At 53.1% G+C, this 15,235-nt stretch overlaps 1 protein-coding gene across 1 annotated transcript in view; it reads right to left on the bottom strand.

Annotated features, from left to right (window-relative positions):
• PHF2 (PHD finger protein 2) overlaps window positions 1–11,188 on the bottom strand; it is a 94,560-nt gene extending 83,372 nt beyond the window's left edge. Inside the window, exon 1 of the mRNA XM_060015029.1 lies at window positions 10,765–11,188. Coding sequence (XP_059871012.1) covers window positions 10,765–10,862 — 98 coding nt within the window. The 5' untranslated portion in view covers window positions 10,863–11,188. The remainder of the gene's footprint in view (window positions 1–10,764) is intronic.
• Window positions 11,189–15,235: the final 4,047 nt, after the last annotated feature.

Genomic DNA, 15,235 nt, shown 5'->3' on the forward strand with positions numbered 1-15,235 from the left:
GTTTCTGCAGAAGTTCAGTCGCCCCTTGCCCTCAACTGGCGGCAACTGTGTCCCTCAAGGGACATCGGCCATGCCTGGAGGCACTTTTGCTGTCACAGCTGGGGGGGGCGGGTGCTACCGGATTAGTAGGCAGAGGCCAGGGATGCTGCTCCACATCCTGTACAGCAAAGAATTTTCTGGGCCCAATGTCCACAGAGCCCAGGCTGAGAAACCCTACTCTAACGTACACACTATTTCCCCAGACGTGTCCAGCCTGGGGTCAGTTTCAATTATTAAAAAGTTGTTTCTCAAATTGAATGCAAATCTGCCTGCCTCATTCTCCAAGCTTCAATCCAGCACTTGGTTTTTTCACAGTCCCGAGGCTGGGACGGCTGCACCTCCGGAGCTCAGCCGCTGAGCGCAAGGATGAGCAGAGCCATGTGGTGCTCTCTGGTCCCACCAACACCCACCTTCTATACCAGAGGGTCACATCATCTGTGGACGAAAGGAAAGGAACCACGTGCCCTGTGGAGCTGGAGAAGGGCATGGGATGGGCAGGCTGGGACACGGCATGGGGGGCCTGGGAAAGTGGCTTCATGGCTCCCTGCTCCAGGGTCTCTCCCTCACTTCTGCCCAGCATTACCTTCAGGCCCCATAGGGATTTTAGAGAGTCGGGGTTGGGGCAGTGGCTATGGGACTTGGGAGGGGACATCTCAAGGCCAGGAGAGGGCCACACAGCGCACATTGGGCAGAACTGGACTGAGAACACGGGAAAAGCATTTGTACCTGTCTTTTGGGGCAGAACCCAGGTAAAAGGTCCTCAGAGCTCTAATCCCACACCTAGCTGTGGTTCAGTGAACGGGGGGCTGATATGACCGGCCCCTAGACTCACAAAGATGCCCCACCCTCACTTAGTGAGCCACCCCCAGGTTTACCTGTCCACCTCCACATCTGGAGCCAAGGACTGAAATGCAAATGCCTGATGCTTGTACAGTGGGCAGGTGGCAGGCGCCCTGGCAGCCAGGGGTCCAGGTTGCTGAGGGGGATGCTGGAGAGGCCCAGGGGCAGTACCAGGATCAGATGGGGGCCGGCTACACAAGCACCCAGACTGGGATCGAAAGGTCACCATGATAACACAGTACCATGAGAACCAGGAGGCCGAACAGCAGCTAAGACTTCCACCTTCCAACAGCATGGGTGAAGTATGGGGAGAGAGCAGTGCCTGGCAGACTTCGAACTTGCCAAGGGGAAGTCAGAGTGGCAAAGCCGCATGTGCCACTTATCAGCCAGTGACCCAGGCTGGCTGCTGGCCCTCTCCGAGCCAGAGTCTCCTAAGCAGACCCAAGTCTAGTGCCCTTGGGGAGCTGCTGAAAGGACAAGGTGTTGACAGAAAGTATCTGTTGCTGGGAGCAAACAAGAGGCAAGAAACACCCCTCACCGTCCCAGGTGCCCCTTTTTTTACAAGCTATAGCTCCAAAACAGCTGGGAGATTAGCCATAGTTATGTCAGACTTTCCAGGAAAGAAACTCTACAAGCACCAATGGCAAATAATCCTGGAGTTTTGCAAATGTCAGCAGAAGGATGTTTAGTGAGAACCCACCCCGAGCTCTGATGCACACCCACTGTGTTGCCTCATGCAGTGCTGAGGGATCCCCCTCCCCACAGGGTTTGGGGAGCTCGCTGCACACCTCCCTGGGCGTTGTTCATCTGGGAGGCACACTGGATCAGGCTGCAGTTTCTTGATTATTCCAGGGTGCCAAAAGTCATGCTGCACCAGGCCTCAGTCTCTTCTGCAGGAAATGGGAGCTGAACCCCTAAATCTGTGTCATCTCTCCAGCTGATGGCAAGTCAGCCCAGGAGAGTGGTGAGATGGGGTCTGGGCAGGGAAGGGTCCTGTGCCTCACTGGGACACGCTCGTGTCCCCAAGAAGCACTTTCTCACTGCCCTTCCCACTTAGCCCAACTTCCCTGAAATTCACATTCAGACTCTGACTCGGGGGGTAGTTCTAAGGGGATGGATAAAATGAGAGGCAAATTCACAAAGTTACAAGATGATTTTCAAGTATCAGAGTTCGTGTAGCTGGGCTGGTTGTACATCAGTCTGGGATTGCCAGCCCAAGTCTGGCTGTCCCAAGGGTAGGTATCTGTGAGCTCAGACCTGGCCCCAGGGCACTCTCCAAAGCCCATCCAGCCATTCACACTTAACCGGCACCATGGGACCTGTGCCCAGCCCACGGTGTGTAGGGCACAAGAAGAAATGAGTTCCACTCTGCACTTCTGTGTGAAGCAGAAAACGGCACCACACTTGAAGGACCCAGGCCAGAGACTGTGCCCAAAGCTTCCTAGGCACTTGGCCCACCCCAGCATAAGGCTCACGGTTTAGTCAGCAGCTTGGGCTACCATCCCAGAGGCTTGTTCACTGCCCTCATGTCCTGCTCAACCCAAGGAGCAGTGCCGACCCATGCTACAGGTTTGCATTCACTGGGACCTCCTGCCTTCTGGGGTCCTGGGCACTGTCCCCTGTCATTAACATCAATGAAGGGGCGCTGGCAGGGGGAGCTCCAGGACACACACACTGCTGCTGTCCCAGCCTATCATGCTGTAGTGTTAACCTCAGGGAGCTGATCTCTCCAGCCTCAGTTTGCTTGCCTCCCAATCAGAGCAGCCCACCACCACCAAGCCCTCAGGGGCAGTGGGAAGTTCAGCAAGGCCATGTGCAATACATGCCCAGCAGTGGGCCCTGATCTACTCAGTGGCAGCTTCCTCAACAGTCAGGGTAAAGGAGATAAAGACCTGCATGGCGACCCCCACGCAATACAAGAAGGAACCCCCCAACACATGTGTATGAAAAATGCCTAGCCCAGGATGTGACATAGGCAAGGCTCAACAAACACTTAAGATTAAAAAGGAAAGCAGCACCCCCCCCCCAGGGCATGCACACACACTCTGGACACAGGACATCCACAAGCACCCAGCTGAGTGTGTGCACACCCCAGCACGTGCATGAACACCCACACCCCACACATGTCTGTTTCTGGAAAGTCAGCTGCCACATGTTAAAGGGTGATTTTTTTTTTAATAAAAAGGGTAAAAGCACCGGCAGTGAACAATACAAAAAGGAAATTACAAAAACAATCCCACTTACAATTGCATCCAAGGGAATTAAGTACCTAGGAATAAACTAAATCAAGAATTTAAAACTTGTACACTGAAAACTACAAAACGTTGCTGAAAGAAATCAGGGGATACCTAAATCTAAATAAATGGAAAGACATCTCATGCTCATGAATCAGAAGACGTAATACTAAGATGTCAATACTACCCAAAGCGATCTACAGATTCAATGCAATCCCTGTCGAAATTCCAACAGCCCTTTTTGCAGAAATGGAGAAGCCAATCCTCAAATTCATATGGAATTGCAAGGAGCCCCAAAAAGTCAACATAATTTTTTTAAAAGAACAAGGTTGGAAGTCTCACACTTCCTGATTTCAAAACTTACTACAGGGCTTCCCTGGTGGCACAATGGTTGAGAGTCTGCCTGCCGATGCAGGGGACATGGGTTCGTGTCCCGGTCTGGGAAGATCCCACATGCAGCGGAGCGGCTGGGCCCGTGAGCCATGGCTGCCGAGCCTGCGCGTCTGGAGCCTGTGCTCCGCAACAGGAGAGGCCACAACAGTGAGAGGCCCGCGTACCGCAATTAAAAAAAAAAAAAAAAACTTACTACAAAGCTACAGTAATCAAAACAGTGTGGTACTGGCATACGAACAGACATACAGACCAATGGAATGGAATAGTGTCCAGAATTAAATCCTCATGTATATGGTCAAATATTTTTCAACAAGGCTACCAAGACTTTTGATAGGGAAAGAATAGTCTTTTCAACAAATGGTTCTGGAACAACTGTATACCCACATGCAAACAAATGAAGTTGGATCCCTACTTCAAATCTTATATAAAAATTAACTGAAAATGAGTCAAAAACTAAATACAAGAGCTAAAACTATAAAACTCTTAGAAGAAACCAAAGGGGTAAATCTTCATGACCTCAAATTTGGCAATGGATTCTTAGATATAACACCAAAAGCATAAGCAACAGTAGAAAAAGACAAATTGGACTTCACCAAAATTAAAATGTTTGTGCATCAATGGGCATAACCACAGAAGTGAAAAGACAACCCACAAAATGGAAAAATATGTGCAAATTTTGTATCTGATAAGGGTCTAGTGTCCAGAATATATAAAGAACTCTTAAAATTCAAAAATAAAAAAAAGAACCCAATTTTAAAATGGGCAAACTGTTGCAACAGACGTTTCTCCAAAGAAGATATGCAAATGGACAACAAGCACATGGAAACATACTCAACATCGTCAGTCATTACAGAGATGCAAAACAAAATCATAATGAGATACCACCTCTCACCCACTAGGACGCCCATAATTTTTAAAATAGAAAACAACAAGTGTTGATAAGGATGAGGAGAAATCGGATTGCTCCTGCATTGGTAGTAAGAATGTAAAACGGTGCAGCTGCTGTGGAAAAGTTTGTTGGTTACTCAAAAAGTTAAACATAGAATAATTATATGACCCAGCAATGCCCTAAACAATTGAAAACAGGTCTTCAAACAAATATTTGTACACAAATGTTCACAGCATCACTACTGACAATAACTATAGGTGGAAAAAGCCCAGGTATCCATAAACAAAGGAATGTATATACAAACTGTGGTATATCCTTACAATGGAGTATTATTCAGCCATAAAAAAATCAGTGAAGTTCTGATACATGCCACAACATGGTTGATCCTAAAAAACATTATGCTAAGTGAAAGAAGACAGACACAAAATGTTACATATAGTTTGATTCCATTTATATGAAATGTCCAGAATAGATAAATCCACAGGGACAGAAAACAGATGGGTGGTTGTCCAGGGCTGAGAGGAAGAGGGACAGGGAAGTTGTTTAATGGGTTTTCTTTTGAGGTGACCAAAATGTTTAGGAACTAGATAGAGATAATGGCTGCAAGTCATTCTGAATGCACTAAATGCTATTAACTGTGCACTTTAAAATGGTTAATTTCATGGTATATGAATTTCACCCTAAATTTTAAAAAAAGGATGAAAGGCGGGTTTCACCATTTGCCTGGACAAACCACAGGACCTTCAGTTCTTATGCTCTGAGGTCAAAGCCAGTCACTGGCTGGAATTCTAACTATGTTTTTCCACAGATGTTTTTCCACGGATGACCCAGCACTTTGGGTGGAAGTGAAGAGACCCTGCACCCTGAAGCAGAGGGCCAAGCCCCATTCCAAAGAGCACGGTTAGGCTCACTTCCCACCAAACCAAAAAGTTGAGAACCAAGACAGGCAGAAGTACGGGAATGGAAATGGAGTGAGACAGAGAAGGAGAGGTGCAGGGATGGAGGCACAACTCTCAGTGGGAAGCCAGCGGGACACTGGGCACACCTGAGACACAGAGGGTGCTGCAGAGGGCCCAGCTTCCCTACTTGGCACCGGATGTGGCCTTCCTGCTGAGAAGATGTTTCCATCCACATAGCATTTCAAAACCGTGGACAGTAATGGGGTTTTCAGCACCCTCCGCCAAGAATATGCCAAACGCCACTTCTGTCCCTGCACCTGGCAGAGGTACGTACACCTGCTGCAGGTGAGGAGACGAGACGCCCTCCTCATCTGCTTGAAGTGGGAGGACAAGGTGGCCCACCTGGCCCACCACCCAGGTAGCTCTGAGAACCAATAAAGAGGATAACTGTGAACTAATCCTGATGCCATAAAGGCCAGCCTGAGTGTGAGCCCCGCAGCGCTATTAGTCACATCAGTCATTTAGAAGTCAATTGACGGCTTTGCCTTACCCACACCGGAATCTTAGGAGTTAGATTCTCCTAGCACACTTTGTCATGGAACATTATTTTCTGGCCAATGCTCCCTCCCAACAGCAAATCTGTTCATTCTTTTTGAAAAAGGCCCTGCCACATGGCCAGGTGCCACGAGCACAGAGGCGAGGGGATGGCCCCAGAGGATTGGGTACCCAGCAGTGGCAGGGTCCACATGAAGTACCTCAAATCTTTGCCCGATCTCAGGCCAACTGCAGCCGCACCTGAGCCAAAGCAGCCCCAAACAAATGTGGGCTGCAGTGCAGAGGCTCACACCAAGCATGTTTCTGGGCCAATATTTTCAATAAAAGCAAACATTCTGGTGATCACCACGAGCTCCAAGTCGCTTCCTTTGAGATTCATCTCATTTGGAAAGGAGCAATGGACAGGGGACATCTGCTCTGCCCTCTGTAAGTTGGCAGAACGCTCCCCCAACCTCCTCTGGAACTTCTTAAACTCACACAGTGAGAATTCCTCATTTAAAAATGATGAACCGTTATTCCTAACCACGTCAGACACGTCACAACTCCATCGCCATGTGAATGGTACTTCCCCCAGTATTAAGGGATCTCAGGTTGGAAGGCTTATTTGTCAGCTCTGATCACCTAGATTGCGACATTGAGGCCTGACCCCCTGGCAGGCCCTCCTTTCCCTCCAAGTGCGCACACTTTGCTGGCCAACAGGGCCAGCCAACAGTCTCACTCTGTGGTACTGAGCAGCCGTGAGGGCCGAGGACTCAGGAAGAGGCTTTGCCCCAGGAAGCTTAAGGCTGGGTGGAGTGAAAGACACAGCGAGAGCCCACAAAGGCCAACCAGTCCTGGGGATGATGGGCACAGAGATAGGGCCCTGGAGAGGAGGGCAGGCAGACCCCAGGTGGAAGGACAAACACACAGGAATCAGAGGGGATCTGCACGAGGCAAGTCTAGTCAGCCCACCTTTCTGAGTACTTGCAGAATTCGACCCCTTCTGCACACCCCAGTCCCCACCCCCAGGTCCTGCCTGTCACCTCTCACCTGCACAAAGGCTCCTGTCCCTCCCCACCCTCTTCCCCAACTGTGCCCACAGCAGCCAGAAGGACCCTGTCAAATCCTCAGTCCCCTCCCACTGCTGCTCTGCTCAGAGCCCCCACTGTGGCTCCTGCCTCCTAGCCACACCTGCAGGCCGTCCCTGATGCAGCTTCCTTGCCCCAAACAGTGCTTCCTCAGGGCTCTGAAACAGCTCCCCAGGCTGGCATGGAACTCCTGATCCACAAGTCTGACTCCCATAGAAAACACCCTGTAAGAGGCAAGGGAGCTGCCTTGTTACCCCAGGAACCCACAGGGCCAGCACTGCACCCCACACAGAACATGCACCCCATAGTACTTACTGAGGGATAAATGAAACTTCTGCCACTGAAGGACTTGTACAGCACCTTCAGCTTTCAAACTCTTTAAAATCAACTTTACTGATTATGCTTCCAAAAACCCTTCAAGTTTAATACAACAGGAACTTAAAGAGGGCCAGGAAGCTTCAGGATATCTGATACTTTAACAGAATCATTCCTATTTCCCACAGACAGAGACTCTTCACATCAAGATGGTGACAAGGTGAGAGGCCCAGGTCACTCCCTAGAGTGACTGGTCCGTGGTCAGATGCCTTGCCGAAGGCAGGGGTGGAAGGACACACGGGGTCTGACAGAAGACACAGTCGTGAGAAGCCCCCCAGTTCTTGTCCCTAAGTGGCTTTGTGGCCCCCTAATTGGGGAAGAAGTGTCCCAATGCCTGAGTAGTGCCGTGCTTCCCTATCAAACACACAGATAAGACAGCTCTGAAGACAACCAGCCGCAAAATCCATCCCCTCCCAGTCAAAGCCGATTCCCAGGCGATACTACAGCAGGTGCCAGTGAAGGCAGACTAGGCTGACAGGGTATCCCAGCCCCAGGAGTGACTAGCCATGGTCAAGATGGGGTGGAACACGAGCTCCTGACTTCCTGGCTGAATGAGTGCCAGCACAGTCCAGCGGAGAGACCTCCCCAAAGAATGCCAGGAGGGGTGGTCAGGCTGCTCAAAGATTCCTGCCGAGGTGGACACATCCTGGGAGCAGGTTCTTCCCCTAGAAGGGGACTGTCCCGACCATGATCTCAGCCAGAGATGCTGCTAGAGTCCTACCAGCAAAGAGTGGGCCACTGTGAGTGAAAGTAACTTCAGAGACCCCCTTCCAATCCATCCAAAATGAGGTGCATTGTAGGGATGTGAGGGGTCACAGGTGGAACAAGAGGGAGCCTGTTACTTTCACAGTTATGTTTATTTTTACAAGTACTGTCTATGGCAAGTTATACTAATGTTCTACTTCAGGGAATGATATGAAGTTTCCTTGGAAAAGAAAGATTCAGGAGAGTAAGGAGACACAAGACTGAAATGGGGTCCTAGAACTAAATAAATCTGCCCGAGGCCTGGAGTTTGGTTAGCAGTACTGTCCTAGTGTTTCTGCCTCAGCATAGTTTCCATGCTTCCAGCATAATTTGATAAGATGTTAACTTCAGTGGAGGCAGGGTGTGGGATAGAAGGAAACTGTACCTTTTTTGTTAACTCTTCTTTAGGTCTAAAATTCTCTCAAAATAAGAAGTTACAAAGTATTCAAACTTCTAAAAAGTGAGTTGAGCTGTTGAATATGAAGTAAACAACAGTACAAATGATACACGGATCTGGAAAGAGTGGAGGGCCATCCATCCAGAATATCAGATTTGGAAACATGTGGATCCTGTCACCCACCTTCCTGTCACAGTGGAGAAGGGCCACACCAAGAGAGGTGGGGGGTTTGCCCAGGGCTGTGAGGGCCGCATGCAGCCTTGCCCACAAAGGTCCCAACCCCTGACCCTGTGTTCCCCCACCACAGCACCTCCCCTGAGCCACCCAGGGGACTAAGGACTACAGGAGGTGTTCTGGCCTCAGGGCTCACTCACTTCCTTAAGGGACCCTTGATTAGATGCAGAGAAGATGTGCCCCATGGCAGGGGGAAAGCACAGCCCCCTTCAGACCCTAGGGCGACCCCACATAAGTGGAAATGAATCTGTGCTGATCAAAATGATCTGTGCGTATATCAGATCAAATCAAAGACCTCACATGAAAAATAAGAAATAAAGAAATAAGACCTCCCAAAAACATCCCCTTTAAGGTGTCAGGACGCATCTTTCTCCCTGCCTCTGCCTAAGCCAGTCAAGCAAATGCCACCAGCCCCTCAGGCCAGCCCTCAGCCCCCTTCCCCTGCCTGCCCCGCATTCTTGGGTCTCTCCCTACCTCCCCCACTCCTCCCACCCACTACCTCCCTTCTCAAAGTCTAGCTCAGAACTGGTCTTGCCTTCCCCACCCAGAGGAGAGGGCCCCTGGGCAGCCAGACAAGGGTCCTCCCAGGCGCTCACACTCCCCCAGCCTGGGCACCTAGGGAGTTCTGCAGGCCCCCGGTGGGGGTGGGGAGGAGGGAGAGGCCCTACCACTTTCGTGGCACTCAGGGCCCGCTTCTCAGTATCTCTGGAACTGAGGAGCCATGAAGGATCACATGGCAGCTCTCACCCTTGATCCAGCCACAAACTCTGAGAGGATGCCAACTGGTGGGTGTGCATAGTAGCAGTGTTCTGGGCTCCTCTGCTCTGTGGGGTCTCTGCAACCCTGGACATCCACAGAAAGGCAGCCCAGGAAGCCCAGGAGATTTCAGTGGGAGTCCCTGTCCCATGGAGTCCCACCCATCCTCACTGGGGTCACCGTCACAGGCGCTGAGCTGGGAATCAGGCCTGGTGCTGATCAGCCTGAGCGAGCCCTGTCACATCTGGCTGCCTGGCTCCCCACATCTAAACTGGCAGGACTAGACACCACAGTCCATGTTTAAGGGCCACTGGCCCATCCACAGTTAAAGCCAGGGGGAGGCTCTCCTCTCTGGGGGTTGAGGGACCACCTACCACCACAAACCCATCTCCTGCCCCCAGCCCTGCTCCTGCTGGGTTTAAGACTGGAGCATAGGAGAGTACACTACCCCGGCCAGCCTCTGGCGGTCCCGCTGAGGCCCAAACACATGAGAACCTGTTGGAGCAGTTTGGGCACCAGTATCACCTCCTCTTCCTCCTCCTCCACTTACTTCTGGGTGGGAAGGGGCCTCGGGTGGGAAGGGGCCTCGGGCTTTTGAAAACTCGGCACAGGGCCAGGTCATGGTCACAGGCAAAGGCCAAGCTTTACCTCCCCCCACCCCATCTTCCTCTGAGAGCATAAGGTCAAGTGAAAACCAGGGTGGGCCTGTGTCTGAAAACAGAGAGGAGGGGAATGGGGAAATGTGATGGCCAGGGAGGAGGCAGCAAAGTCACAACACCCCCACCCACACAGAGACACCGTTCTGTCACCCGCACTCCCGCCCGGGGACATGCAGGCCGGCCGGGTCCAGGAGCCCTGCTGGGGCCGGGCAGGGGTCCCGCCCGCCCGGACGAGGTGCCGGAGCTCCGGGCCGCGGCGGAGGGTGGGCGCGTCGGCCGCCACCTGGCCGGGCCCCACGTCCGTCCCAGCCCCGCCGGCGTCCGAACCCGCCACTCGCGCCTCTCCGGGGCCCGCGCGGGGAAAGTTCCTGCAACTTCGCGGGGGAGGCGGCGGGCGCGGGGCCTGGGCCTCGGGAGCCCGGCCTCCGCGGCCCCGCTGTCAGGCGGCCCGGCCGGCCGGGCGCCCCAACTTCCCGGCCCGGCCCCTACCCGCGGCCCCCCGCGGGCCCGCTTTGTGAGCGGCGGCGGCGAGGGGCGCCCGCCCAGCCCCGGCCCCCGCCCCGGGCACAAAAGGGCGCGCGGCCGGCGGGAGGCGGCGGGCGGGGGCCTGCGGGGCGCTCGCCGGGCCGGGCCGGGGCCGGGGGCCGCGGGCCGGGGCCGGGGCCGGGCGGCTGCGCGCTCACCTGCCGTGGAACCAGTCCTTGCAGGCGTCGCACTCGATCATGAAGCGGGTAACATCGTAGGGGAGCCGGCAGACGCAGTACACGGGCACCGTCGCCATGTTCGCCGCGCCGCCCGCCCGCCCCTCGGCCCGCGCTGCGCTCCCGGGTCGGGCCGGGCGGGCCGGGCCGGGCGGGGGCCGGGGCCGGGGCCGGGGCCGGGGACGGGGCCGGGGGCGCACTACAGCCCGCGCGCACCCGGCTGGCGCGTCCACACAAAGCGGGGCGCGCGGTGCAGGGCCGCGCCGGGAGCCGCCCGCCGGCCCGCGGGGCGCAGGGCGCGAGTGTGCGCGGGGGACGGGCCGCGCGCGGGACACAAAAGGGAATGGACGCGCGGGGGCGGCGGGCGGAGAGCCGCGGCCCCACCGAAGGGACCCCCGGCCGCCGAGCGGCCTCTACGTCAGCGCCCCGGGTGGCGCCGCCTCCGCCCGCCAGCCTGGGCCGCCGCTCCCGCCGCGGGAAGGCGGGCCGGGGACCGCGGGGAAGGCGGGCCGGGGTACACCGCCGGGGGAGACGGTGGGCCGGGGGAACACTGCTGAGGGAGAAGAGGGACCGGGGGACCTGCCAGGAGAAGGTGGGTCGGGGGACCTGCAGGGAGAGAAGGTGGACTGGGACACCCCTCCAGGGGAGAAGGTGGGCTAGGAGACTGTCACCTGGAAGAAGGTGGGTAGGGGGATTCCCCGGGGAGAATGTGGACTGGGGGTACAGGGGGAAGGCAGGTCTGGGAGACCCTCTGGGTGTGAGGTGGGACCCCGAGGAGGAGGACGACGTCCTTCCTGGTTAAGAAGGCCGAGGAGCAACTACTTGGCTCTAAGTTTCATCTGATAAGCAGCGGAGCAGGGGGCAGCCAGGGGTGGGGGGTTCCTCCTGTTCCCTCCTCCTTCCTACCTTACCGACTGAGTTTCTGGCTGGAATACAACTTCCCTTTCCCCCTTACTCCTGGCTGGAGACAGCCCACCCTCCCTCACACGATCTATGGACTTCCCTTGATGCTCAGTCCTCAGAGGAGGACAGAATTCAGGGGACCCGGGAGCATGCTGGCACGGGTCAGCTCTGTAAAGAGAAAGGAGTTACCTGGAATTTGAGCTGCCCAGGAGCCCTGGAGGGAGCCCCCAGGCCTGGGAGACCTAAGGTGCAGGGAGGACAGCAGGTCCCAGGCCTCCTGTCTGTGTCCCAAATTGCTGAGTTCTGCTGGTGGCAACAAGGATATAGGAGGAGGGGGGAACCGAGAGGTGCTGCAGTGTTACTCTGGGCCCAGCATCCTTTGCCCTAAAGTGGTCCTCCCTCCTCACCTGTGGTGGTCAGGCTCTTTGTTGAGTGTGAGATGGGGAGGGGGCCTGGCTCTGAGGGATCTTTTCCCAAGGCATTCTGTAGCAGGCTCTCCCCTGCCCCCTACCCAGCTGCTGCATGCTTTGGGCATCCATGATCATTTCAGGATGCTAGAATAGAGCTGGCTCCTAATTCAGAGTAAGGAACCTGTCTGTGCTCCCTCACTCTGTCGGTCTTCCCCACCCTCCCTAAGCAAAATATGCATGGTGCTAGGAGATGCTGGCCACTACAAGCACAGAATTCCAGGCTTGGGGCAGGAAACCTGGCCCAGCTCACCTCACAGAAGCATCCCTGACAGGTACCCAGCCGAGACCTACAGCTGCTAAGGGCAACTTGCTCCACTTGTAGGCAGCTCTCCCTCCTGTTGAGTCAAAATCTGCCTTCACATTGTCAGCCACCTTCCCTCTACAGGTGACCCCTCAACCGCAGCTTCAGCGTTTCAGCTTCAGGGACAATGTGAGAGTGGGAAAAAGAAGATGTTGAAGGGGGAAATGGGGAGAAAGGGATTATCTCCCTCCCTCACCCTCTCACACATTGGTGAGCTGCCCAGGATCTGGAACACAAGGTCTTCCAACCTGAATTCTAGCCGCCACGCTCCCCTCCAGAGTCTTAGGGAGTGACTATTAAGCATTGTCCACAATTAACACCCTAATGTGAATTGGTGCGGATAAACAGTACTCAGCCTGTAGATCAAAGTCTGCAAGGAGGCCCCGAAGAGCCTGGCCTGGGCACTGCTGAGTTACCGTCCCCCATGGCAGTACAGAAGCACTTAAACTAGCAGTGTCCGCATCCCCCCACTTATCATCCATCGAAGCCAGAAACTTCTGGAGACCAACTTGACTGTGGGCAGTCCTCATCTCTGCCACTTCCATTTCCTATTTTACAAATAATGATAGTAGGTACCCAGCATTTGTCAAATGCTTACCAGGTACAGTGCACTGTGCTTAGTTCTTCAGACATGGACCAGAACTCACCCAGCTGCTTATAAAGCACTCAGCATACCCCCTGGGTAGTGATTATTACATACGCAGCACTCACATTGACACCTTAGGTGTTACTGCTGCCACTTTAGAGATAGGTATATAAACAGGTATCAGAGAGAGGTATAGTACTGGTGCCATTTTTCAGAAGTGAAAACTGAGGCCCAAAGCAGTTGAATGCGTCATGGAGGAGGTCAGCTGGCTAGTGAGAGGAAGGAGCAAGCCAGGAACCCAGACTTCTCCAGGGCCTAAGCCTGCACTGCCGCCCCTCTGTCACCTCCCAGGGCACCCTGAGCACATACACTAGGCATGGGAGCCCATCCTTGACCCCCAAGTTCTTCACTGCTGACCTCTGGGATGGCTCTGGTCACCCTGCACCACCCACCTCTACTCCTTGCCCTCCAGGACTCCCCTGTCTACAGCTGTGTCCACTTGCATCTGGAAGTGTCCACTGAAATACTTTCCTGTTACTCAAAGCTCTTCCAAGGCTGCCTGCCAGCTACAGACTAAAATAAGACTCAGTATGGGTCCCAGACTCTTCCTCTCTTTGGTTTCTCCCAATGAGTTCCCTCTTATCCCCCATCAGAAAGCCTGCCTTATCTCTATGTCCTCCCTCTTTCTCATTCATTTACGTCAACATATATTGAACATCTGCTGTGTGCTGAGCAGTGTTGTAGCCATGGAGCACTCAGCAGCCCCAAGTGTTGTGGAGCTCATATGGCAGTAAAGGGAGACAGCAACACATATAGTGGGCTGGGTACCACAGTGCCCTGGGGAAACTGGCACGGGGGGGGGTGGGGCTGGGCAGAGGCGGAGAGCTCCTGAGGTGACCTGGAAGCAGAGGCCTGGAAGGGGTGAGTCGAGGAAGGAGAGCGAAGGGAAATTACTTGCAAGGACCCAGAAAGGAATAGGGGTGGCCTTAGCACCCTGCCACGCTAAGCTTAGTGGCCCCTCCATGTGGTCTGCCCATTACCTCAGCATCCGTCCCCCAAGTTTGCCTCATTCTCCAGGGCACAGCACCCATGTGTCTGTGCCAGCATCAGGACCTCACCACCCACCCCAAGAAGCCTGGCATGCTGTAGGGGTAAGGTGGGTGGGCTTCCAAACTACAAGGCCATGTGCTGCCCCTCCGCCCTGGCACTCTGGTGAAGTATGACTGCAGTGCCGCATACCCTGCAGTGAGCATCTGAGGACAAGACGTGTTTTATTCACCTTATTACCCAGTGGAAAAGCAGCATCTTCCAGTGTGTATTTATTCACTCACCTACTACTCAACAAAGTGTACTGAATTGCAGGTACAGGGCTTTTGGGTTTTTTTTAAATTGTGGTAACATACACAGCATAAAGTTTACCATTTTAACCGTTATTCGATGTACAGCTCTGTAGCATTAAGTACATTTACAATATTGTGCAGCCATCACCATCATCCATCTCTACAACTATTTTCATCTTTCCAAACTGAAATTCTGACCCTAACTCCCCATTACCCCTTACCTCCAGCTCCTGGTAACCACCATTCTACTTTTTGTCTTTATGAATTTGACTACTCTAGGGACCTCACATAAGTGGCATCATACAGTATTTGTCCTTTTGTGATGCTTATTTCACTTAGCAGAATGTCCTCAAGGTTCATCCATGGTATAGTATGTGTCAGAATTTCCTTCCTTTTTAAGAACGAATGATACTTCATTATATGGCTATGCCACATTTGGTTTATCTGCTTACTGTTGATGGACACTTGGGTTGTCCCCACCATTTGGCCATGAGTATGGGTATACAAATGTCTGTTCAAGTCCCTGCTTTCACTTCTTTTGTGTGTATACCCAGAAGTGAAATTGCTGAATCATATGGTAATTCTATTTTTAACTTTTTGAGGAACCACCATACTGTTTTCCACAGTAGCTACAGCATTTTACATTTCCAACAACAGTGCACAAGAGTCTTAATTTCTCCACATCTTCATCAACACATTATTTTCTGGTTTGGGATTTGTTTTTTGTTTGTTTTTTTTAATTTTTTTTAAAGCCATCCTAATGTGTGGGAAGTGGTATCTCATTGTGGGGTTTTTTTGAAGTAAATATTTTTATTTTGATTGATTTCTCAATGTATAGTTCAATATAATAGTT

This window comes from Delphinus delphis, chromosome 6, assembly GCF_949987515.2.
Source record: "Delphinus delphis chromosome 6, mDelDel1.2, whole genome shotgun sequence".
NCBI lineage: Eukaryota > Metazoa > Chordata > Mammalia > Artiodactyla > Delphinidae > Delphinus > Delphinus delphis.